The 25,878-nt window shown below is 36.7% G+C and overlaps 1 protein-coding gene and 1 long non-coding RNA gene across 23 annotated transcripts in view; one reads left to right on the top strand and one right to left on the bottom strand.

The window, feature by feature from the left end:
* dlg1a (discs large MAGUK scaffold protein 1a) overlaps positions 1-25,878 on the bottom strand; it is a 167,489-nt gene that overhangs the window by 20,005 nt on the left and 121,606 nt on the right. For 20 of the 22 annotated variants that reach the window (XM_067459728.1, XM_067459705.1, XM_067459706.1 and 17 more), the window contains 4 exons: positions 22,050-22,176; positions 19,148-19,304; positions 18,709-18,811; positions 4,646-4,760 (listed from right to left, as the gene is read on the bottom strand). In XM_067459728.1, the coding sequence (XP_067315829.1) occupies positions 4,646-4,760; positions 18,709-18,811; positions 19,148-19,304; positions 22,050-22,176 (502 nt within the window). The other 2 variants (XM_067459727.1, XM_067459726.1) reach the window with 2 other exon arrangements.
* Positions 4,782-25,872, top strand: LOC137094263 (uncharacterized). Its single transcript, XR_010908627.1, has 4 exons — positions 4,782-4,953; positions 12,186-12,321; positions 12,530-12,674; positions 25,567-25,872. It is a non-coding gene; the product is annotated as an uncharacterized lncRNA (long non-coding RNA).

The raw sequence follows: 25,878 nt of genomic DNA, 5'->3' as shown, positions 1-25,878 counted from the left end.
TTAGCTTTTCAGCCCGAACCTCCAATGCTAGGATGACTTGATCAGGACGTTTCTCAGTGAAATTATGATTCAATTTTCATTTTAGAATGAACTATCCCTTTAACACCTTTTTAGGTACTGTTTGAAGTCTCTGAATAATACACTGGAATAGGAAAATGTATTTTAACATAAAAAACTCTTCAGCTTTACAGATGCAGTAGCAGCCTTTATTTTAAAGGTCAGAGAGGAGGATAAAAATGGGGCATGCCAAACTAAATTATGAATTTTGGAATGAAACCTTTTCTAACATTAAAAGTGGTCTTGCATGAGAGAGAAAAATGCTACAAGGTTGTAGAATAAATCATACAGATACGACAGCAAGAAAAGCCTCCAGACTCTGAACACACAAGCTTCTATGAATTTTAAGCAACCATAAAGATATGGAAACCATTCTATAACTCTACAAAGCCAGTCTTCCTAACTAAATTGCCCACAGACAGATTTCCTGAGATGTTAAGTAGGTCACTGCTGTTCTGTGCATGTGCGCATTTAAGAGAACTGGAGCTGAAGTAACTAGCCGTTCAAGCTCTTGACTAGCTTATCTGTTTCCTCATCAATAATGAAGCACTTCCAGGAGGAAGTCAGGGCATCTGAGTAGATTATGGGTCTTTAAGGAACATACAGACACCAAAGCCCTCTTTAACCCTCAGAAGCACATAAAGAACTCCCATTTAACTCTTTAGCAAATGATGCAGATGAATTCAGTCTTAATCTGCTTAGAGGTGTAATAGGCTGCGTTCGTATCCTTGTACAGTTGAAGCAGAGTCCATAAGTCAGTATAGTAAAAGGCCTGTGGAATGCAGGTTAAAAACTCAATCTGTGTAGATGTATGGTTTTAATGGAATATTGGATCATAAAAATGATGTTCCGTAGCCTAGAAATCTAGACGCACCCTAGCGGCAGCAAATTTAATCTGCCCGCGAGTGTCGTCTAGCAACTCTCAAGACACTTTTGAGCTGTATTCGACTAACTCTTGCCGAGCCAATCACATCGTGTATAGAGTAGGTGGGTGGGGCCAAAATGACGACGGCTGAGTTGCGTTTGCATGCTTCTAGTAAACACAGAAACTGGCGAACGGCGGTCTTTCGAATCAGCTTTGACCGCGACTCTGGAAGACTTGGAGTTAAGCTTTTCTCTGAGAAAAGAACAAAGAACGGCACTGAAGTCATTCTTAAGAAGGGAAGATGAGTTCGGAGTTTTGCCGACCGGATACGGTGAATGTTTAATCTATCAGCGAGCTCTGTTTCACCTTCGTTGCTCTGGTTGGTTGTAGCGCTATCCTATTGCGTGCAGAGGGAGTTTGAAAGACAACCGTTTATCCCGCCCTCGGATTGAGCCCAGTCTATGGTGAGTTTCCAGACCAAACACCTTGATATGGGTCTGGCTTGTCAAGATAGATGTTCCGTTCAGAAAGGTCAAAATGATATATGCGCGATGACAGCCAGTGGAACAATTGAACATTTTTAAATGTATTTACTAGTATGAGTAGAACATTTCACTTGAGAGTCATGAAAAAGGCCTATTACAAGATAAAGAAAAGGCATAAAGGTATGTGACTTTACATGTCACCGGTGTCCAAGTGAACCTTGACTTTGTGTCAAAAAAATACTGTGGTTTGCGAACATGCTGCAGGGAATATAAGCCAAAGTTGACTACAGTTCTACCGGCATCCTTGCGTGATTTTAAACATATCAAAACAAGTTAAGTTGACACAGCCACAACGGTTTGTGCTAGTATAAATCTTTTAAAAACAACCACACACATCATATAATGCAAAAGTTTGCAATAAACCAAACTAGAGTAAACGGCCTCACTCCAAAATGCGCTTTAGAGACAGGATGTTTATGAAAGCCCTTCAGCGCTACACAACATAGCGAAACAACAAATATACTCTTCATTTCCATCACCATTTGTTCAATGAATCATTCATTATATCCATATGTTCTGCGGTATGTCCAATTCAATTTAATTTCCTGTCTGTTAAAATAACATTGCTTTTCTTATGATGGCCAATTTGGCTGTACTATTTCTAAAAAAAAGCACACAAATATATGCAGGGACAACATGCACATATTATGGGTTGAGCTAAAAAAAAAAAAAAATCACATCCGATTTTAAATCAGCAAATACTGCATGCGTGTGTAGAGAATCCAGAGCCCAGGGGCTTTTGAAACCTCAAAATGTCAAAGCTATTCTCATTAAAACATAAGAATAGCAACCTGAGAGCGTAGGAGCTTAAGTTAAACAAAAGCCACATAAGAGCAATAGGTTTCACATAACAGCCCTGATCATCGATCTCTTTACATCTAACTGTAACTGGCGTGCTGGGCTAGGGGCGATGTGAACCGGTGAGCACAGGAAGGTGAAATGATTGGCAATGGCTCCAAAAACATGGCAAACTCTGTCAATACAGAGCCCTTCATGTCTCGCCTCGTGTTACTGCGATTCAATCTACTATGTAAGCACTGGCCTGAATGTCCTGAGAGCAACAAAAAACAGGCACACTTCAGAGAATGACATGTTCACATAAGGGGCTGTCTATGACGCAATCAGTGGCAGCCAGAACAATGTAAATGAAAAAATAGGCTGGTCAAATATTAATGAAAGCCATAACTAGATGATCAGTTTTTGTTGTGAAATATGTGAATATATAATTATGTATGTATAAATATAAACACAATGGGGTCCAAATGTCTGAGACCACAAGTGTAAATGCTTTTTTTTCACCCTAATACGTTGTTTCGCCCTCCATTCAAACATTATATTAACGGCAAAATATTTTGTGTGAAAAGCAAAGGCAGATTTGAATAAAAATTACCAATATTTATATTTTAAAATTAGTGCTGTCAAAATGAACGTCTTAACACGTGCAATTATTTTTGTCAGTTTAACGCGTTAAAAATAGTTGCTTTTCTTATGAAGCAGTGCAGCAATGGCGCACGTCTGTAAATCTCCTGTCTGTGTGAAACACACACGTGTACGTACAGAAAGCTGTTTCAGACAGCGCTTGAAAGGAAAAAAGCACACAATTATGCCAAAATGCCAGTTTGGTTGAGTATCCTCACAAGCACAATCTTAAATAAATTAAGTGTTTAATAAATGCAAAGAATTGTGAGAAAATGGGATGCGAGTCAGAACCGCGTAATGTGCGGCAGGTCTTAAAGTGACAGCAGCCTAAAAAACCTGCTACTGTCTGTCATTAAGAATAATCTAAAAAAAAAGAAAAAGATAAAAATCACTCACTGCTCTCAACTAAATAACTTCTTTTGTAGCAGTCAGGAATATTTTGTAGCTTTAATAAAGATTAATCTATATTTAATTTATAATTTATGCAGTGAAGTGTTGGATAACTTTATTCAATTTCTGTATATATTCTGTTAGACCAACCTGAAAATCTTAAAGGGTTAGTTTACCCCAAAATGAAATTTCTTTCATTAATGACTCACCCTAATATCGTTCCACACCAGTAAGACCTCTGTTCATCCTCGGAACACGGTTTAAGAGATTTTAGATTTAGTCCGAGGCCTTTCTGTCCTTTGAATGTAAGTGTATGCCCACTTGCTGTCCACGTCCAGAAGGTAATGAAAACATCATCAAAGTAGTCCATATGTGACATCAGTTGGTTAGTACGACTCTTTTGAAGCGTCGACTTGGTCCAAAAATAAAAAATAAGACTTTATTCAGCATTATCTTCTCTTCCGTGTTCCTCAAATAAAGAATAAAACGGTCATGATTCAAGATTTGGATTGCGTGTCAAACTGGCAAACTGCTGAAATGACGTGGCATTGGCGATATGAATCACGAATCAATCTCCTGATTCGCGACCGTTTGATTCTTTATTTAAGGTTTGAAAACAAACACGGAAGAGAAGACAATGCTGAATAAAGTCGTATTTTTTGTTATTTTTGGACCAAAATGTATTGTCGACGCTTCAAAAGATGTTTTCATTACCTTCTGGACGTGGACAGCAAGTGGGCATATACTTACATTCAAAGGACAGAAAGGCCTCGGACTAACTCTAAAATATCTTAAACCGTGTTCCGAGGATGAACAGAGGTCTTACGGGTGTGGAACGACATTAGGGTGAGTCATTAATGAAATAAATTTCATTTTTAGGTGAACTAACCCTTTAAAGCAGTTTACAAGGTTATTTTAGTGGGGCAAGTAAAAATCTAAACTGGTCTGATATTCACTTAAATTAAAAGACATCAATAACAGTATTGGTATCGGCAATATTGGCCTATTACATAAAAAGATGCAATGAAACAAATATTTCAAATATAAGCTATAGTCTTTATGTTGTTTCTACATTAATGTGGAGTTTAAATGTGAAATTATTACAGTATAAAAATATATTAAAAACTTTAATGTTATGTGTGATTAATCACAATTATTTACTGAAAATGTGTGATTAATTAGTTACTTTTTTGAAACGATAAACAACACTATTAAATATAATTAATATAATGAATATAATCCAGTAAAACTGGATGCACTACATTGTGTGTAAAGTTGTTTTTGCAGTAGTGCTACAGCCCAGCGTTGATCTCTAAGATTAAGGATCTAAGCATGTTTGCAAGATCAAATGTGTGATTAGGGAGTTTACCTGACATACAAGGTCCTCTTCTGACTAGTCCGCAAGGAACCGGAGCCTGAACTAATACTGCTGTTCATCATCTGCTCACGTAGATCATGGATTTTGGCTTCAAATCGACTGTACTCTGTTGGAAACACAGAGAAGTACATTACACATGCTGTCCTGCTGAGAAGAGATAAACAACAAGGAAAAACAGCTCACACACCTACAGCTTCAGGGTGGATCGGTAATATTGACGGAGATGTGGAAGAAAAGTGGGACAGAATAAGACTGTGTGGTTAAGAGCTTTAGGAGAAAGTGAAAGTCCTCTGTTTGAGGTAAGTCGAGCTAAAAAGCAGACAGATGTATCAACATATTCACAGCTGTGCAAACCGTAAAGTGGTAGAGACTAGAGAGCATGGATATACAGAAATCTTATTTAATGAGATAGATCTGCTGGTTTCATCATCCTTTCCCAGAACTCAAACTGCGTGAGGAGGGTTTGCTCACGCTAGACTGAAACAGTGAAAATGTCTATGAATTATTCAGTGGTTTAACTCACATAACCCTCCTGCTCTTTCCCTATGTTAGATCTCAGAGGAGGTAAGAAATACATTCAAGCTATAGGACATGAGCAATATCTTGGCATTATAATTTGCACAGCCAAAAGTGTCTCGATAAAGAGCTTTGAATCAAGAAAAAATGTCAACATGCTTTTAACCAAGTCCGTCAGAACTCCTCTATAAACAACAAAAAAACACAACTACTATACTATGCTACATTCGTCATTCAAATTTAACATTCAGCATTCACATTTAAATCATCTTTGAATTAATAATTTAACACCTTCTCGCTACAAACTAGTGTTCAAAGGTAACCAGCATACTTACAGACTCTTTCTTAGAGCCGTCCAGGAGTCTAGAGAGAGTGAAAGAGTTTGCCGAGCGGTGTTCTCCGTGTTTGTCTCTACCCCTCCATGCGAGTTCAATTGTGTTGTGGTGCTGGAGGACAGCTCCCAAATCTCACCCAGCTGCTCTCCCAGTGTGCGAATGTGTGTTCGAGCGCGTGTATGCGTGTGTAACTTGCCTTAGTTGGACGCTTCCACGCAAAGCCTCTCTGAGCACCTACAGCACGGCGACATAACAGATGCTAATGGACTAAACAGTGCTTGAATTGCTCGCTCACCCCTCCCTCTCTTTCTCTCTCTCGCTCACGCGCTCTCTCTTTCTGTTGAAGTCACAGCTCTAACACATGTTGGCTTGTTTGGTACAAGACATCGCTTTACTTTTTACCAAACAAAAGAAATGAAGTAAATGTGAACACAGAGTGAATTAAAAACAGAAGAGCACATGAGGCTTGTGACGATATTTGTCAGCAACGGAAGCTTGGCGTGCGGGTTCTGAGGATCTGCTGGGTTACAGCAAATTTAGCCCAACTGCACACACAGTACACGTGGCTGAACATGTTGCTAATCCACAGGATTCATTTGGGAAAAGGATTTAGGCAGGTCAAAAAAAAATAATACACATGACATGGACATTCCTGTTATGCAGACACTTTTGTAAAACAAATAAATAATAAAAGTACGGTTTTGCTACGATTTCTATAAATATACATTACCAGTCAAAAGTTTGGACACACTTTTCCATTCTCTTTGATTGGAAAGTGTGTCCAAACTTTTGACTGATAGTGTACATGGATCTGGTAATGCATATGCTCTAAAAAGTAATAATTCACCCCAAAATTTTAGAAAAGATAGTTGTGTCACAGTTGATGTAATTTTTAGGAAAGAATGAGCTCCACAAATAAATTTTTCTCACGTTTTAGAGAGGCTCACAGTACAGTCTGCACTTTTAAGAGTTGTAAAAGATAAGTCTATGTATTACCAGAGATGCAGGTAATTTGGCAGCCCTGGTTTTATTGGACTTGAGTGCAGCATTTGATACAACAGACCATGTGATTCTCATAAAGCATTTATCTAATTAGGCTGGGATCCATGGGATAAACCATTAAAGTGGTTAATTTTGTAACCACTTGCGAACAGATCATGTTCAGTTGATCCCCAGGGATCTGTTATTGGCCCTATTTTGTTTTCTGTATATATATTTTTCTTTTAAACAGCATGTCCTACCATTTTTATGACGATGACACACCAATTTATCTCCCTTTACAATCGGGAGGAGATTTGTGTTTCTAACTCCCTTTTGGTTAAGAGTTGGAAGGCACGAAATTTAGTTCAGTAAAACTGAAGAAAATCAGAGATTATGATCTTCAGGCCTATTAGAAGATGCTCAGATAGTGTTACTTATTTAGGTCCATGGTCAGCCTATTGTCTAGCCTTGAAATCTAGACGCACCTTAGCAGCAGCAAATCTAATCTGCCGCGAGTGTCATCTAGCAACTCTCAATACACTTCAGAGCTGTAAAAACCAAACTCTGGTCAGGCCAATCACATTATTTATAGAGTCAGTGGGCGGGGCTTAACATCATGACGGCAGAGTTGGTTGCTACTTGAAAATAAAGAAGCTATATGGCGGTCTTGCGAATCAGCTTTGACCGCGACTCTGGAAGACCGGAGTTAAGCTTTTCTTTGAGAAAAGAACAAAGAACGGCACTGAAATCATTCTTAAGAAGGGAAGATGTGTTCTGAGTTTTGCCGACCAGATATGGTGAAAGTTTAATCGGTCAACTAGCTCCGCTTCACCTTCGTTGCTCTGGTTGGTTGTAGCACTGTCCAATTGTGTGCAGAGGGAGTTTAAAAGACAACCGTTTATCCCGCCCCTCGGACTGAGCTCTGTCAATGGTGAGTTTCCAGACCAAACATCTTGATGTGGGTCTGGCTTGTCAGGCTACCTATTGTCATGACTAAATAAGCAATCTAGGAGCCGTGTCTGACACAGAACTGAAATCCGACAAACAGATCAATGCTGTGGTTGAGAGTTGTTGTTTTTCTTTTTTCAGATCAACTCTCTTGCCCGTTTAAAACTAATTCTGACGGTTAAAGATTTATGTGAATGTCTTTCATATGTATATTTTGAACTACCACACACACACACACACACACACACACACACACACACACACACACACACACACACACACACACACACACAGTGGGAACATTTCAATGAGCAATAGAGGTAGCGTTACATGGACGTATGAAAAAATAGGAACTTTTTTATTATTATTTAAGACCTAGAACTAAAATACTTCAGCGGATTTAAGACTTTTTACAGCCTAAAATTTTGATTTTGAAATGTAACACTTTTTAAGACCCCATGGGAACCCTGTTATATTAACATCTCTGTATTTTTTCACACTTACAGTTAGTCCAAAATGTGGGGCCAGGCTACTTGTGAGTGCTAAAAAGTGTGATAATATCTCTTCAATTCTGTTCTCGCTCAGGTGCCATGTAGACTTGGTACTGCTGTATGTTTTTAAAGCAGTGCATGGAATGGTTCATCTCTTGAGTTTATTACTCTTCACTAAACATCTCAGGCTTTGAGAGTTCTCAGACTCTTTCTCAGACAGAGGATCAGGCCTTTGGTGTTGCGGGTCTGAAGTGTTGGAATAGCCCACCGTATGATTAGAGCGGTTACATCTATAAACGCATTTAAAGCTGGGGTTAAAAACTACTTCTTGTCATTAGCCTTCAAGGATTTGGACTAGTCTGTGTGTGTTTTAGTTGATCCCCTTGTTGGGTTATCTTGTTTTATGGTAATGTATGTATTTGTATGTTGTTGATTATACAGCACTTTGGTCTGCATGTGCAGTTATCATCATTTACTCACCATCATGTTGTTCCAAACCTGTATTACTTTCTTTCTTCTCTAGAACATAAAATAAGATATTTTGAAGAATGTTGAAACCATTTTGGTGACCACTGATCTTTTTTGTTCTACAGAAGAAAGAATATCATACAGGTTTGGAAGAACATGAGGGTGAGTAAAAGACCGAAATATAATATTTGGGTGAACTATGCCTTTAATTATTTAAAACTTATTTACACAACATCATGAATTGGCAGGAAGAAACCAAACTGTATGGTAATAAAGAGCTATAGTCAATGTTCACTTAGGGAATCAGAGTTACTGTGTAGCTTAAATGAGGTGTCAACTTGAACTTCATTATTTTCATTTATTTACTAGTATGACAGAGAAAAAAAAAAACTAATATCACACATCATCCCAATTCATCAAATCCAACTGATATTACATTACTGGTTTTCTCACCAAAATTGACTTTTTCAAAAGAACGCTAGAAAATGCTAACAGGATGGAAAGTGACATTGGGGACAGCGGAAAAACATTTTTTTGTGTGTGTGTGTGAAACAAAACATTAAAGTTTTTTTAAAAAATTTTATTAAGAAAGACCTGGAATATTTCATAATAAACTGCCGGGATTTCTGTTTACAACTACCGGTACATAATTCTTGGGTACATGAAAAAAGAAAAGAAAAAGCTCAAACCAAAGGAGTGAAATGGTTTCCACCATTGGTAAAAATCCACCATTACATTAACGTAATTGTGATCAAATAAAAAAGAAAATGATCTTATCTAAACTTCTGAGTTAAACAGTAGTTTTTGTGAAATGTGGGGACATTCCATATGCGTAGCGGTTTTTAAACCATACAAACCATATTTTCTATCCCCCTACACTGCCCCTGCCCCTGTCCCTAAACCTACCCATTACAGGAAACATTCTGCTTTTTTACTTTCTAAAAAAACTCATCCTGTATGATTTATAAGCATTTTGAAAAGTGGGGACATGGACAAAACAAAGTAAAAGTAAGTAAAATACAATAAATACATTGTTTCTGAGCATCTATATCTAATAAACATACACACGTTACTGTATTGTTGAAGATATGAACCTATGCCTTTAAGAACTGTATCTGATGAGACAATATGGATATTTCATAAGTACTATAAAACATTAAATTATCTTCAATAAATGATCTCACTGTCATGTATTCTCTCTGTATTCACATCTTCCCTTGGTAGATAAACATTAGACAATGAGATATAATGGATGCGTGCAAGTCTCTGGTGATGAACAAAAGTTTATAATTAGGTATAGCAGAAGCGCAAAGTCATTCATAATGAAGACTGGAGAACTTTCATGACTGCTCACTGAGTCCACGCAGATGAAACGACAGGAAACAAAATGCTATTTCTCCCAGGATTGGTTTTGAATGATTAGTTTAATGGGAGTAATGATGCATGTGCTACCATAGAACACTGAAAGGCTTTCGTGTTATGAAGAATTCAGAGTGTTATCGTCACCAATTCAGTGTCAAACAATTCTGTGTCAAACAAAACAATTAAGGGGCTTTCAGAAAGCTTGAAAAGGAGGCAGGCAGAGAGAGGAAATAATATGTTTTGAGTCACGTTTCAAAAGAATGAAAAAATGAATAATCATTAGGAGCTTTTATATATAGAAATGGCATTATGGCACAATAGTCAAAGCTAAATTAATGCACGATTTGAGGTATAATTCATGTCCATAGGACAAATGGTGCAGGACAAGTGAGCTACAAAGTTTAATACTTCCTCAGTATGAACAATTGTAATTGTGATGACAGTCATTATTTTCATATAATACCTATTAAATAAACAAATGGGCAATATTAAAGTGCTTCAAATGAACTTAAGTATAAAACGGATATTAATTCAGAGAACTGCTAACGATTACATTTAAGAATAATTAAATGTCATGTAAGATTCATTTTAAGTGAGTGTTAGATGACGGCAAAGACAACGTAAATGTAAAAAATTGGAAATTGCATCAAACCGCCGGTAACTGATAATGAACTAATATTGTGCATCCTTAATGAAGAGTATCAGTACTAATGCCCCTGATTCTCGAAAGCACCTCAAAATGGTGTGACTTTCTGCTTGAAAAAAATTGAAAATAAAAAATGTGTTGGCCAGGAATCACTTCAGCAGTGCTTTGTAGACAGAATAAGGAAAGAAAAACACATTTACAGTCACAAAATTTCTACATCATCAAATCAAAGTTAGACAGCTGTGATCTCATGAATATGTGAATATTAACAAGGTGCGAGAAAGGATTTAGTTGTTGTTAATCTTACTGAGTTTATCGTTGTAGTCTGTGTGCGGCGCTAATGTATGTGGCTAAAGCACTCTCAGTTTATACATAACATTGACTAATACTTTAGTCATCTCCTTAAGGCATTAAAAGAAGCTTAACTCATTTTTGACACGAGCACAGTAAAACCTCAGCGCTGCTGCTATACATGCCATCGATGTGTTACAGTGTTGCCAGATTTGGCAAGAAAAGCAAGCAACCTGGTCTGACAAAACAAGCCCAAATGTGCATAAATAAGGAACTCCAGGATTTTCCATGGTCTGGGGAGAAACACTTACAGTATTGCAGCATAAACTTGTGTAAAATATTGATTAAGCAATTCAATAAGTGTGGCATTTCAATAATTTTACAATAAATATTTGTTACATATACTGTACAATCAGCTCTCTATATACTAGCTATTTATATTTAAAAAAAACGATTCAATACCACTAATAATATTTTATTATTATTAAATGTACAATTATATAGTAATTAATTAATTTACAAAAAAAATTACATGTACAACTATGATAATATGCTCGTAATATATTATAATTATATAATTATGTAATTTATTTATTCAAAAGTTTTCACAACAAAAAAATTCCCACCTTTATGTAGAACAAAAAAATCCACATAAATGAGGCAGAGGAAGTGACTTAGAAAGGCAGACTCACAGAATTAAACTATGGCAATTATTAATGACATAAAGTGCGGCTCAAACAGTGGTGATATTTGACAGCTGTTATTGGTGGTTGGTCACATTTTATTTTGCAATGAAGCGGCAAGCCTAATAATTGCTTACAATAAGAAGACATGCCGGCACTGAAGCATTATTTGATCGCATCCCTTCTTATAAATCTGATTGGAAATAGCCAAGTCAAGCACTGCTTTCACTGTCTGTACGGTCCTATTAAAAGTACAATGCATTTGTTTGAGCTGAGGTATAGTAAAATGGGTCAATTTCTCTTTAATTCTGTAAATAACTGGAGGGCATGTCACTGAAGCGGGACTTGTGCTTAGCCCAGCTGTGTGTGTGTCAGACACTGATGTCTTTAAGCTCCAGCACAGATCCTCAGAGCCGTTAAATCCCTCTGATCAAAGCAGTCTGGCCCTGAGGGGTTTCATTTCCTATCCAAACACCACCATCAGTGTACATTTAATGGCATTTGTTTCTCATGTCACAAGATGGAGGCTCTGGAATGACCGCATCTCATCTCAGTTAAATCATTCCACCACAACATCTGTTAGTTAGATATATAAAGCATCTGGTTATCGCAGTTAATGAAAAACACCATGAAGCATAGACAAATTCACTATGAGAAGCCCTGGAGAGTTTACAAGGTCCTCCCTCAGCAGCCATTGGTCAAACTGAGTGCTGTGTCTGTTCTTTCTGATGCTTTATTATGCATGTTGTCACACACTGCATATGGAGAGCAGAGGGAGTTGGATCTAATCTCAGCTCATTCTCCCCACAGGGAGCTGCCTGAACCCTGCTCGCACCTGTGGCCGCCTCATTGGGCATGACCGATCTCCAGATTGCTGATTGAATACTGGGCAGAAGAGCATGTTGATGAGATGTCTTGCTTGGACAACAAACAGATTCACGTGGAGGTCAGTCATCTCTCTGTCACAGCTATAAACATGTAACGTCCAATGCAGTAACTTCACTGCAATGCAGTGGCTGGTCACAAATGCCCCCAAAATGGGTTGCATATTATTTCATAATATCAGTTTTAATCAAATGTGGAAATAAAATACAACTGCAGGGTATCAATATTACAATGCATTATTAAAACCACATCTATATTTGAACTCAAAGCAGCACCTTGCAAACTGACACCCGTGTTGTAACACACGATGACAGTAGGTGTGTGGATTTTGCATGGAAAGCAACACTGACTCATCAACAGCTATCAAGGGGAGATGACAGACTACGCTATGGAAAATGTTAAACAGACATTTGGGTAAGTCTCACAAAATCTGTCAATCTGTCAAGAATTAATAAATGAAAAGTTACACATACACACACACGCACGCAAATGTCGTGTTTTCATGTTTAATGGGGACTTTCCATAGGCGTAATGGATTTCATACTGTACAAACTGTACATCCTATCCCCTTACACTGCCCCTGCCCCTAAACCTACCCATCACAGGAAACATTCTGCATTTTTACTTTCTCAAAAAAAAAACTCCTTCTGTGTGATTTATAAGATGTTTTCCTCATGGGGACCTAAAAATGTCCATGTCCATTTTGTCCCCATAACGTAGGGATTACCAGGTCGCACGCACGCAGGCACCCACACACACAAAAGCACACGCACACACACACACAAGCACACGCGCGCACACACACACACGCATACGCATACACACACGCGCACACACGCACACGCACACACACGGAAAAAAATCACGTTTTTAGCATGTTATAGCATATTGCTAACATGTTTTAATACACTGTTAACATGTTTCTATTTAGAAAAAAAGTTACCTGGTTGCCTTCAAATTTTGAGTTCATTGAAATTAACATTTTGAGTTAATACAATGAAATTTTTTTGAGATTCGACAACCTTTATTAAAATATTATTAAAATATTTTGTAAGCATATTGGGTAATTGTGTGCTTTATTTCTGATGACACAGTGAAACATGCCAAATAGTGCTATTTTCATGATTTATCTTTTTTTTTTGTGGTTCAGATACAATAATAGTTTGAGTTTCTATTTATTAAAGGTCCCGTTCTTCGCTTGTTTTCGAAGCTTTGATTATGTTTACAGTGTGCAATATAACATTTATTTTTCACACAATTGACTTATCTGTACAACGCTGTTTCCTCTGTCCTAAAAACGGCCTGATGATTTCCTTGTTCTATGAAGTCCCTCCTTCAGAAATACGTAACGAGTTCTGATTGGGCCAGCGCTTCCAGTGTTCTGATTGGACAGCAGCTTAGCGCACTTTGCCTGGAAAGCTCCCGCCTCTTACCATAACGGGGAGATACAAGCGCTGAATGTGCGCTCTTCTCCACGTGGGAGAGCAACAAGACCACGCCCCCTATTTTGCGTGTTCTTGTGGGCGGAGGGTTAGTCAACAAACGGTTCTAGTGACGTCATTCCTGAAGGAAGTGCAGGGGTATAGTCCAAACCGGCCGTTCGCTGTAGGCTTTGAAAGGGAACTTCTGTTAAATAAAATATCTCGCTTGGCATTGAACTTTGAGCTTTATAATTTTACAGGTATTATTTATGCTCTAACAGCAACATTTCACCCTAACTAAAGTTTGAAAGATGGAATCGCGAAGAACAGGACCTTTAAACTAATTTCCTTCATTGTATCAACTCAAATTTTTAATTTCAATAAACTCAAAATTTTAACTTACTTTTTTAAGTTAAACCAACCAAAAACAACAACACATTTTTACAGTGTAGCATTTAAGGATGTTACTATTATCTTTCTAGCATGTTTTAACTTGTTGCTAGCTTGTATTACCACATATTGCAACATGTCACTGCCATCTTTCTGGCTTATTTTAACATTTCTAGCGTTTAACAATGCTATTTCATTGTAGCATGTTGCTAACATGTTTTAGCCCTTAATAGCATTTTTACTAGGCTACTAGCTTGTTTGTACCATGTTTTTACACACCGTAGAGGTAACATAATTAATGTAATGCAAAAAAGAAATATGAATTCAATATCAATTGTGATCAAATGTGGAAATAAAATACGATTACAGTATATCAACATTACTGCATTATTGAAACCTTCCACATCTATATTTGAACTCAAAGCAGCACCTTGCAAACTGACACCTGTGTTGTAACACAAGATGACAGTAGGTGTGTGGATTTTGCATGGAAAGCAACACTGACTCATCAACAGCTATCAAGGAGAGCTATGAATCACATGCTATGAATCTCACAAAATCTGTCAAAACATGCCCAGGTAATATTTCAAATCAAAACAAAAAAGAAGAATTAAGAAATTAAATATTTGTGGTAATAAAACAAGTTTCTAGAATGTTTTAGCATATTGCTAACACGTTAATACACTGTTAAAATAATTCTAGCATTTAAGTATGTTACTAGGATCTTATTTGTAGCATACATATTTTGCTAGCTTGTATTAGCATGTTTCAACATGTCACTGCTATCTTTCTAGCTTATTTGAACTTATTTCTAACAAGTTTTAACAAAGCTATCACATTGTAGCATGTTGCTAACGTGTTTTAGCACTTGACAATGATTTAACATGTTGCTAGCTTGTTTGTACACACACTTTTAGCACACTGTCAAGCCATCAATTACAGTAATGCAAAAAAATATATAATAATAATTCAATTATAAAGAATTTTTAATGAATTCAACCAAAGTATAAAATAAATCTGAAAAATACTGTTACTAAATTAATTTTTCAATTTATTACGGATTGAAACGTTCTGTTAGTTAAATCCATTCTGAAGGGCAGAGCTGCTCTGTGCTGGCTATGAACAGAAGAGCGTGATAGGGACAGGAAGCCAGGCTCAGGAGCCACGCTAAGACAACAGCTTTCACCAAACAGAGAAGATGCTACATAAATGCACGTATGCTCACTAGGGGTGTGAAAGAAGCTCAGATCACACATACACACACAGACCTGTTTGTAAGCTTAATTTAGACCCTCTCAAACTATCTCCAGCCAAAGCTCTTAGGGTCATCACCACCCCATTGGTATTTTAATAAACAATGCAACCAGGCCTGCCGAGGCGAAGGAAGGAACGGGCAGACCTGAAACTCAGGGTGAAGAAGCCAAGCTGCTCTGAGTCACGACCACAACACCATACAGCGAACTGGGCACATAATCACTATGTGCATGTTGACATTTTAAAATCAACATGAAATTATAATTGACTTTATTTCAGAACTTTTTTTCTTCTTTTTTTTTTGGGGGGGGGGGGGGATTGTTAAAATGTATTAAAGTGAAAATGTTATTTTAAAAGGAAATCATCTGATTTTAATAAGAATTTTTTTAATGAGATATGATTTTTAAATGAGATAACATGACCTAGCATGACCTAACGAGTTCACGAGTAATTCTTGCATTCTTACAACGCAAATGTCCAAAAAATGCAAATGATTATTTGTTTTAAGTTAAGAATTTCACCTGTTTATTACAAGTTACGTTCATCTTCATTAGAGTAGAGAATATCATATCAGCTGACAGAGGAGACACCTCAGCGTTTATACAAATGCCACAATGATTATATAGTTATTCACTGGGGTTATGTAATTATTAGAGCTGCACCGATGTTTCGGCCAATAAAAGCTATTGTCACAGCCGATGATCAGGGCCGATTATATCTTGTCAAGCTAAATGTTGCGGAAAAACTGTGTTCTGTGACAAGCCAGACCCACATCAAGATGTTTGGTCTGGAAACTCACCATTGACAGAGCTCAGTCCGAGGGCCGGGATAAACGGTTGTCTTTCAAACTCCCTCTGCACGGCGTTCACGCAATTGTATAGCGCTACAACCAACCAGAGCAACGATGATAAAGCAGAGCTAGTTACAGTCTATGGTTAAAAGATTAAACTTTTGCCGTATCCTGTCGGCAAAACTCAGAACACATCTTCCCTTCTTAAGAATGACTTCAGTGCCTTTTCTCAGAAAAAAGCTTACATCCAAGTCTTCCATAGTTGCGGTCAAAGCTGATTCGAAAGACCGCCGTTCGCCAGTTTCTGTGTTTACTAGAAGCACGCGCAACTCGGCAGTAATTATGTTAAGCCCCGCCCACCGACTGTGATTGGCCCGACTAGAGTTTGGCGTTTACAGCTCAGAAGTATATTGAGAGTTGCTAGACAACACTCGCGGGCAGATTAGATTTGCTGCCGCTAGGGTGTGTCTAGATTTCTAGGCTAGTACTTTGTTACTTCTAAAAAGAAACAAAAAGTGTCATCTTTCAAATTCTGTCCATTTTATCACGAAATTCAAACAATGCTGTTTTGTCGCTAGTAAATGTGATGTGACGGATCTCAGTTGAAGCTGCAGTCATCTCTTCCACTTTGATACAAGTTATATCTCGAAAAACATGCATGAATATCAAAAGGTATGTTGAAAGATACACTACAATTTACCAAAATCCATATCATGACTCATGTAGTCACTCAATCGGGTGTTTCAACAGTGGATAGATGCCAATAAAACAGCTTGTAAACAATAGATCACTTAAGATTGTATTTAGTCTCAGGCAAGTCATCTGATGTTCACAGTTTCTTAGTTCGCAATAAAGAAACACCAGAGAGGAGCTTACTTTCTGTCAATTATATATGTATGTATGAATACATTTGTTGTGATGACAATGCTTATAGCTTATGTGTGCAACTGAGTTGTATGTACACATTTTATCTGGGTGTAATTATTATATCTGAAAATAAATAGCAGTATAAATATAATATAATACCTTTGTTGTTAATTGCAACCACTATTATTGTGTACTAAATGAGAGGGTTTTCTGTATAGTTTGCAGCATTATTTGGGAGAGGTTTCTCTTCCAAAAGAAAAATCGAACTATCAGTCGATATCGTTTTGAATAATTGGCTAACGGTATCGGATAAGAAATTTAGTATCCGTGCATCTCTAGCAATTATGTTGGTGTTATATAATATTGTTTTTATTCATACAGTAAATGTAAATAATTCAAATGTTTTCGTTAACAGCATGTATTTAGGAAGCAGTAAAGATTTAAACATTGAATGAATAATCAGCTCAGCAATATATACAAATAACACTTGATTCATATACGCAAAATGTCATGCTAGGTAAAAAACATTTGAATAACAATTTGAGCTACCTGTGGCTTTTCAATGGTTTCCAAAATATCTTAAAACCTACTCATGTGTGACTGTTACACCCATCTGTCGGTAGGAAATAGTAAGATGGTTGCCCAAACACTTCCATTGGCTTCACTGCCTGCTGGCAGTTTAGAACGCAATAAGCAATGCATTTATATAGATCAGTGGATTTAATGCAGTTTCTCAGGGAAACAATTTTCACCATCCAATACATTTATGTTGGATAAAATCAAATCCCGTCTGATATATAGTTTATATATATATATATATATATATATATAAAATCGGTTTCATCGCATGACAGATCGCAGTCACATTTCAAGTTGACTTTATAATGCACAGCACAGTTGGGTTTAAAGAACAATACAATTCACAAAGAATATTCACGACTAATATTACTTCATGAGAGCAGTATTCGACAGGTTATCAAGATCATAATCCACCCAACACAAATGACATGTTTTTCTATCAAATCCACGGTGTCACTGCCACTTGACTCTCTTCCCATTATCACAGTCCACTATGCATGAAATGGCTTTCTGCTGTGCCCAGTTGTGAACAAATAAGCATTTGTAGTATTCAGGCCATGCTGCATCAATGCATCTAATTAAGATCTTCAACTAAACGCTCAGCAAGTTAGAGTTTGATTCTAAAATCTGCAAATAAGAAAAGCAAGATCTGTGGAAACACCAATGTGAGGCAATTTAATTAGTATAAAAGAAAGTTAGGCGAGGTTTAGGCTTCAATCAAGTGCACATTTAGTGGCAGTGTAATGAAACACAACGGACGCTTATATAATAAAAGGAAATAAAGAAAATAATTGAAGTTGTCATATTAGCAAAGTAAAGGCCCAGCAGTCTAGTTTAGAATGAAATCAAGTCACATGGAAAGTTTAAAGGGATAGTTCACCCAGTTGGTCTAAACCTGTATGAATTTCTTTCTCCTGGAATCAATGGTGCGCCAGTCAATGGTGCTCCACAACTGTTTGGTTCCACATATTCTTCAAAATATATTTTTTGCATTTAACAAAAGAAAGAAACATTGAAGGTGAGTAAATGATTTTTGGTGAACTATCCCTTTAAGAAACGTTGAAACATGCCGGTCAGAGTGTTGAAACATGCTGGTCAGTTTGAAAATATAATGTCCGAAATATTTGGAGAGGAAGCACCGACCCACCTTCAGGTCTGTACTGAGCTACGATGGTGACAGTCTGTCCAGCATTCTTCAGTGCTGCAGCCGCCTGTTCATGCGTTGCACTGCGGAGGTCCACCCCATTTACCTGCAACGCACATACAATATTAATGATGTGTATCACAAATAAACACTGATGCCAAACACAGCCAGTAGGATCAATAGCCTGAAAATGCAAATCTACTGTAAACCTGGAAAACAATTCCTGTAAAATGTATGCAGCTTGAGTGCTTCTTGACTGCTGCTGTCCCTATTAAAAATAGGGGTTACACCAAATACAAAGACATTCTGAAATTCACTTTTCAAATCAACGTTTCACGGACATGGTTATGTTTATAATGCCAAAGCATGAATTTACATTGTATAAAATATTTCAGTATGATTGACAAATGAGCAGCAATTGCTGATAATGCGATGTTCTTACAGAAATGATACGGTCTCCTTTCCTCAGTTCTCCACAGAGGTCTGCAGGCCCTCCTGCTAATATGAAGGAGATGAAGATTCCCTCTCCATCCTCTCCTCCAACAATGTTGAAGCCTAGTCCTGTGGTGCCCCTATGCAGGACTATTTTCCTAGGCTCCCTAAAAAACAAAACCAGCATTTATTAGTCTGAGCGTCTGACAGACATGCCCACAAACACAATCAAGAAGGGGGGTGGGGGGTGGTTTGTACTAAATGTGTTTTAAAAAATTGTTTATTGTAGTTGAAATAAAGCTGAAGTAAAATAAAATATAAATGCAATATATTGCATAATATAAATGCAAGATTCAATATGAAGACTGATGTATATAGCTGCATTAATAAAAATAAACAATGACCACACCTCCCTCTAGTGAACAAATTATGAACTACACAAGAGACACTTTGCAAATTTGCACAATTTGCAAAGCTGCATCACCTTTTTACTTGACTTCTATCTTCAGTTACAAATGTACGTAAATGTGATGTGTGAAATTTTTTATTTATATTTATAACTATAATTACGCCATTTGTATGATGACTCCCTGAAAAGTGTAAACACTGTGGTGCTTTTAAAATATTTGACTATCATGATCAGCCAAAAAGGGAGCCTGACAGAATTAAGAGCGTTCAGCAAAATTTTTGGTGCCAGTGGTGGAGAAATTAACTAAATATTAATTTGGCAATGACAGCATATTCGGGAAACATACATCTAGGAATCTGTAGATGGCAGCACAGCCTCATATCACTAACTCTGTAACATTTTCTGTAGCACTCTTTTTCAAAAACATGGCTATACACATCTTTTAAGCCTTAAAACGCTTTAATAACAAAGGTTCAGTCGAGTAAAGTGACATTTACATCAATTTCAGTAATAAAACAGTGTATTTTTATATCCATTCTGTAGAATTAGGCCTAAATCTTAATTCAAAGCTTATCAGATTTGCCAAAGTTGACTTCACAGATTGGTTGGTCATATCATGACGCCAGCTTATGACGCAAGTTGTTTTTAACATCAATATGACGTATTTGGTGAATTCTTCCAATGGGAAATAAATCCCCATGATTAAAAGGGATTAAATATGGTAAAGCACAACCAGTCAGTATGCGTGCGTGTCCATGATAAGTATCTACTGTTATCTACCAGACAAAATATATGGTTGCTCTGGCCAAGATCATCTGCACAGAATGAGCCGGCTCTCGTAATACCGCTCGCTACTGACGACAACTATTACGAAATGAGCAAAAAAATCAGGTGAATTAGAAACAACAGTCAACAGGACACAGCAAAGAGGCTTTATCCTAAATGAAGTGTTATCTTCAACAGCTCTCCAGAGGACATTTTAAACTGAGTGGTCTGCCATATGTCCCTAATGCATGTGTCCTTGCGAATGCCCTCGATCAATGGTTTTTAACCAGGGGCCCAGGACCCACAAAGGGGTTTCAAGACTTAAAATGATTGAAAATAAGATAAATGATTTTACTTATCTTATTTTACTTCGCATCACCAACTGTTTTGTTTTGTTTTATTTTATACTTTGAAGAACCATGCAGGCTTCTCACAGTCTAGATGTATGAGGTAGTCTACTTTTAGTTATTTCTAGACCTGCATTTCTAGAAAGTGTGATTTCTAGACCTGCAAAGGCAATACAATTGTTTACTTCTATGGGCATTTTTATAATGAACATAATTTTGTTAGTTATTCCAAGCTGTAAAATAGTTCATCGGTATCTGAATAACATAAGCATGCAGAGTAAACAACAGCACTCTAATTCTTTTAATATTTTACATTAATAAAAAAAAAAATACTGGGGATTTATAGAGGTGAAAAATGAGAAAAGTGAGTTTACACTTCAGACATGGATATGATAAAATAGTTATGTAATGGGCAAAAAAACATTATTCACTGTGAATTTATGGGACTTTAGTGTTTGAATTATTTCTGAAGGATCATGTGGCACTGAAGACTGGGGTAAAGGTTGCTGAATATTCATCCTTGCCATCATAAATAAACATTTGAAAATATATTACAGTAGAAAAGAGATACAAGTTTTAAATTGTATTAATATTTCATAATATATGTATTTTTTAATCAAAATAAATCCAGTCTTGGTGGGCATAAGAAACTACTTACAAAAACATTTAAAAAATCTTACAGAAACCAAACTTATGACTGGTAGTTTATATAGCAAGTTAGCAACACACACTGAATTCTACTATACTGTACCTCAGTAACAGGAAATAAAGTGAATAACCCCTAAAACCTGATATGACTTTCATTCACAAGTGCAGCAGAATGAGGACATACTAACTAATAACGCATCTAACTAATGCGAGTAGTTGTGTGTGAGTGAAGAGTTGTATATAATCTGTTTTGTAGTATATAAATGCTGAACCATTATGCAGAAATAAAGTATGTACTAAAATGCCATTAACCTCGATCGGCTTATCTCATGTATAGAGAATTGCTATTCTCTTTGAACAGCATACTGTATCTACACCAAAATTATGAAGCTGTCTTCACACCAAGCTACATGTAATGAAACGTATAGCATTATCTTCCAAATTGCAGGAGAGTGATATAGAGAAAAGAAGCATCAGAAAACAAAAAAGCAACCGAAGATGTAATGAAAAAAATGAGAGCGACTGAAAGAATACGACTGCTGTATAGAAAGAGTTTAAGATGAGGTCTGTATTGACTTTCACATGTGATGAACCATGATTTCACTTCACAAGGGATAGGAATCATAATGCACAATAGGAACTGCAAAGACGACCTCCGAACCAGAAGTCATCAAATGTTACCGTATGGCAAAAAAGGATGTCATGATTAGGAAGACAATGAAATCGGGAGGGAAAAGGCTCACCTTGTGATCTCATCATCTCCCAGCATGCCTTTTGAGATAGGAGAGTACCGAGATGGGGTGGCGGGGGTTAATGGCTGACTTAGATAGCTTTGGGTGCTGATATGGTTGTCCATGTGCTGGGAATAGGCTACAAATCCAAAACACAAAAGATATAATGTTATTGCCGTACTGATGAAAACTCATTCGACAATGTTCTAAGAGGTCAGTACTACAGAATCTCAATATACACCAGTCATATGTACACTGTAAAAAAAAAAAAAAAGCTTTTCTTTAGTATTTTTGTCTAGTTTCCAGTCCAAATATCAAACAATTCTTAGACAATCTTGTTTCTGTCCCAAACTATATTCTTACCCCATTGGCAGATCATTTTCCTTGGTTTAAAGGGATAGTTCCCTTTATAAAAAAATATATTTTTTTCTTGTTTTCTGGGGAAAAAATGAAGGGAGTTCTTGCTTAAAGGGATAGTTCCATTTGAAATTAAATTTTGATATGTTTTAGCTTACCTCGGATCAGTCGGACATAGTGGTGTACAATTGGTAAAAACGATATAAATGAAAACGAACAGTATTTATATCGTTTTTACCTCTTGTACACCACTACGTCCGACTGATCCGAGGGCGCACTTGCGTGTTTCCTGTGGTGTAGAAGAGGTAAAAACAATATAAATACTGTTCGTTTTCTCACACAAACCACTCGTTTCGTGTCTTAGGCCATCAGTGTGTACTTACGATGGGGGATTGTTTAATTTGGACTTCTCTGTGTATGCTCTTTGAAGCGGTGACCATAGACCTGCATTATGTGAGGCACAGACAAGAACGGTTTGACCTAAAATGATCAAAATTGAAACTACTGGGGAAACAAATACTCCTACATCTCAGATGCCCATGAGGTAAGCTAAAACATATCAAAATTTAATTTCAAAGGGAACTATCCCTTTAAGCAAGAACTCCCTTCATTTTTTCCCCAGAAAACAAGAAAAAAATATCTTATGTAATTTATTTATTTAGGAAAAGCATCATATATACAGTTTCTTATATATATATATATATATATATATATATATATATATATATATATATATATATATATATATATATATATATATGTACTGGAAACGAGACAAAAATACTAAATAAGAAAAGGAATTTTTTTTTTCAAAGTTTTGATTTGAATAAGGACGTACAGACTTGCCAAGCACTAAAATTGCTGAAAAACTAGGTGTTTAAAAGTGTAGCAAGGATGTTAGAAATCTTATTTAATCACTCCCTTTGTGCTTTAAGCACAAACTTCTCCTTCCTAGTACATGACCTCTCTTACAAACACTGCTATTCAGTTCAGTAAGATTTTGTAAATGTTTTTGAATTTTTTTTTTCTTCAAAATACAGTACAAACAGTAGTAGCCTACTGTAAAATATTACAATTAAAATAACAGTTTTTTTGTTTTTGTTTTTTGTTTTGTTTATTATTACTTTAGCTAATTTTAAAATGTAATTCCTGTGATTGAAAAGCTAATTTTCCAGCAGACATTACTCCAGTCTTCAGTGTCACATGATCCTAAAAGTCATTCTAAAATGCTGATTTAGTGCTAATAAAACATTAAGTATTATTATCAATGTTGAAAACTGTTGTGCTACTTAATATTTTAACATTTTTTACCTTTGATAAATAGAAAGTTACAAATCACATCAAGAACCAAAAGAACCCATAAAAGCAGTCTGTGACGTGCGCTATATTCAAACTCTGAAGGCATACTGTGCAATAGCTTTGTGTGAGGAACAGACAAAGTTGTTAAATCTCATTTTCCATTTTCCATATTTTGGTGGGCAATTTGGTTATGAGGTGATAGTGTTTGCCATTAATGACATAAGGGTAAGTTAATCCAAAAAATGTAATTATGTTATTAATTTATCACCCTCATGTCATTTCAAACCTGTAAGACATCTTTTCATCTTCGGAACCCAAATTAAGATATTTTTGATCAAATCTGAGAGCTCTCTTAATGTAATTACCACTTTCCAGTTGGTCCAGGCTGTCTACCTTTCTGGCCCTTGGAAGTGACAATAACGTTGCAGTGCAGTCTATGGGGGGAGGGGAATCATAAAGCTCTCAGATTTCATAAAAAAATATCTTAATTTGTGTTCTGAAGATGAAAGGTCTTCCGGGTTTGGAACGACATGAGGCTGAGTAATTAATTTTTGGGTGAACTAACCCTTTAAACCTTGAGCAATGCACCCAACACATTGTTTTTGCATACAATATTTCAGAGCTTTAGATAATAGAGAGTATTGAATGATTAAAAATAATTACAAATTTTAAATATTTAAAGCTGCAGTCTGTAAGTTCTGCCTCTGTGTTGCCATCTCTGTTTGAAACCTGCAATTGCAGTTATTTGCGGAGTTATCATCCGTACGCGAGTTGTGCATCGGCGGCACCTCAGCACGGATGAATCTAATGTTTTGAGGAGTTTGTGCACCACACCAGTGTGGATACTGTACTTCAGAACTACGTCTTAGAGTATAACCTAAATAAGAATTTTCACCGGTCTTCCGATACATTTAGCCTTTTTTTTTATTATTACAAAATAATACCATAAAAGTCACTATGAACTATGGTCACTTTAAACTATCCTTGTATGAAAAGGAACAGCAAAGATTTCTTTCCACACTTTTCTATTGTTAGTGTCCTTTTTATGTTACATGTACTTACTGCAGTATGCATAATTGCAAGCAACAAACACTAAAAACAAACCCTAAGTACATGTTGTTAATTAATATTACTCATTACTTACTTGTGGAATGAAACTGTGAGAACAAAGGACACATTGAAACAACCAAAAACAACAACATAGGCATTTTAGTACCTTAAACACTAAATAATGCTACTAGCAAGGTCTTAAGTTTGATTTCCAATTAATCCATAAACTGATAAATGTATGAGTGCAGTTAGCATCTGCCAAATGCATAATTGTAAATAGAACGACATGAGGGTGGCAGAAATTTCCTTTCGTGCAAAAAGAAAAAAGAAAAAAAGAAAATCCTTATAGGTCTCCATAATTGATGTCTCTACTATAAAAGATGTGTCCTCATTTCACTGTGTCAGATGTAAAGTGTAATAAAGTCAAGGGTATGCACTGGGCAATTGCTAACTGCAGACATCGACAACCCATTTATTTAATTCTCATCAAACAGTCCTTCACGTGTCAAAGCCCTACGCAGTGCCTGACTGGCTGACAGATATAATGAAATGGGATCACTAATGCAATTGTTCTGTTTACGCTTTCCGCGGGGAAAAAAAAAGTTACATTGTGTGCACTCACATGACCGAGACAGCATTGTCTACATGTGCAGATATCCTTTAAAAGTCCCTCTGCAACATTTGCACACAGACATGCACTCATTTCTACATATACTGATGCTGGATTTGCTGGATGGGGGAGCTGGCCACGTGATGCACTTCATGATTAAATGTGCTTTTGTCCTTCATGCCTTTAAGCCCTAATGACAGCTTCCTTTCTCAGGATCTAATGCTGGGGGATCTGGCCTGCCTCTGGAACATCACCAAGGTGCTACATTATCGACTGTCATCACTCAGCACTTTGCTCAGTCAATTTTAGTGGCCGTCCTCACGAGTTGCTGCCCCCATCAGTAGAAAGTGCTGTCTATAGCGTCTTTGAGGTGGGATTTAAGCCATAAGCGAGCATGGGACACCAACAAAAGAGCCTTTAAGGCAAGTCTGTTCACTCTCTGACCATTTTGATAATGTACCCGTGCCTATAAACTTTGTCTAAAAAAAGCTACAAGAATACAGTATGTTTCAGGATAAGCTTACT

This window comes from Pseudorasbora parva, chromosome 12 (genome assembly GCF_024679245.1).
Source record: "Pseudorasbora parva isolate DD20220531a chromosome 12, ASM2467924v1, whole genome shotgun sequence".
Taxonomy (NCBI): Eukaryota; Metazoa; Chordata; class Actinopteri; order Cypriniformes; family Gobionidae; genus Pseudorasbora; species Pseudorasbora parva.
The sequence above is the reverse complement of the archived record's forward strand: the minus strand, read 5'-3'. Positions and strand labels throughout refer to the sequence as shown.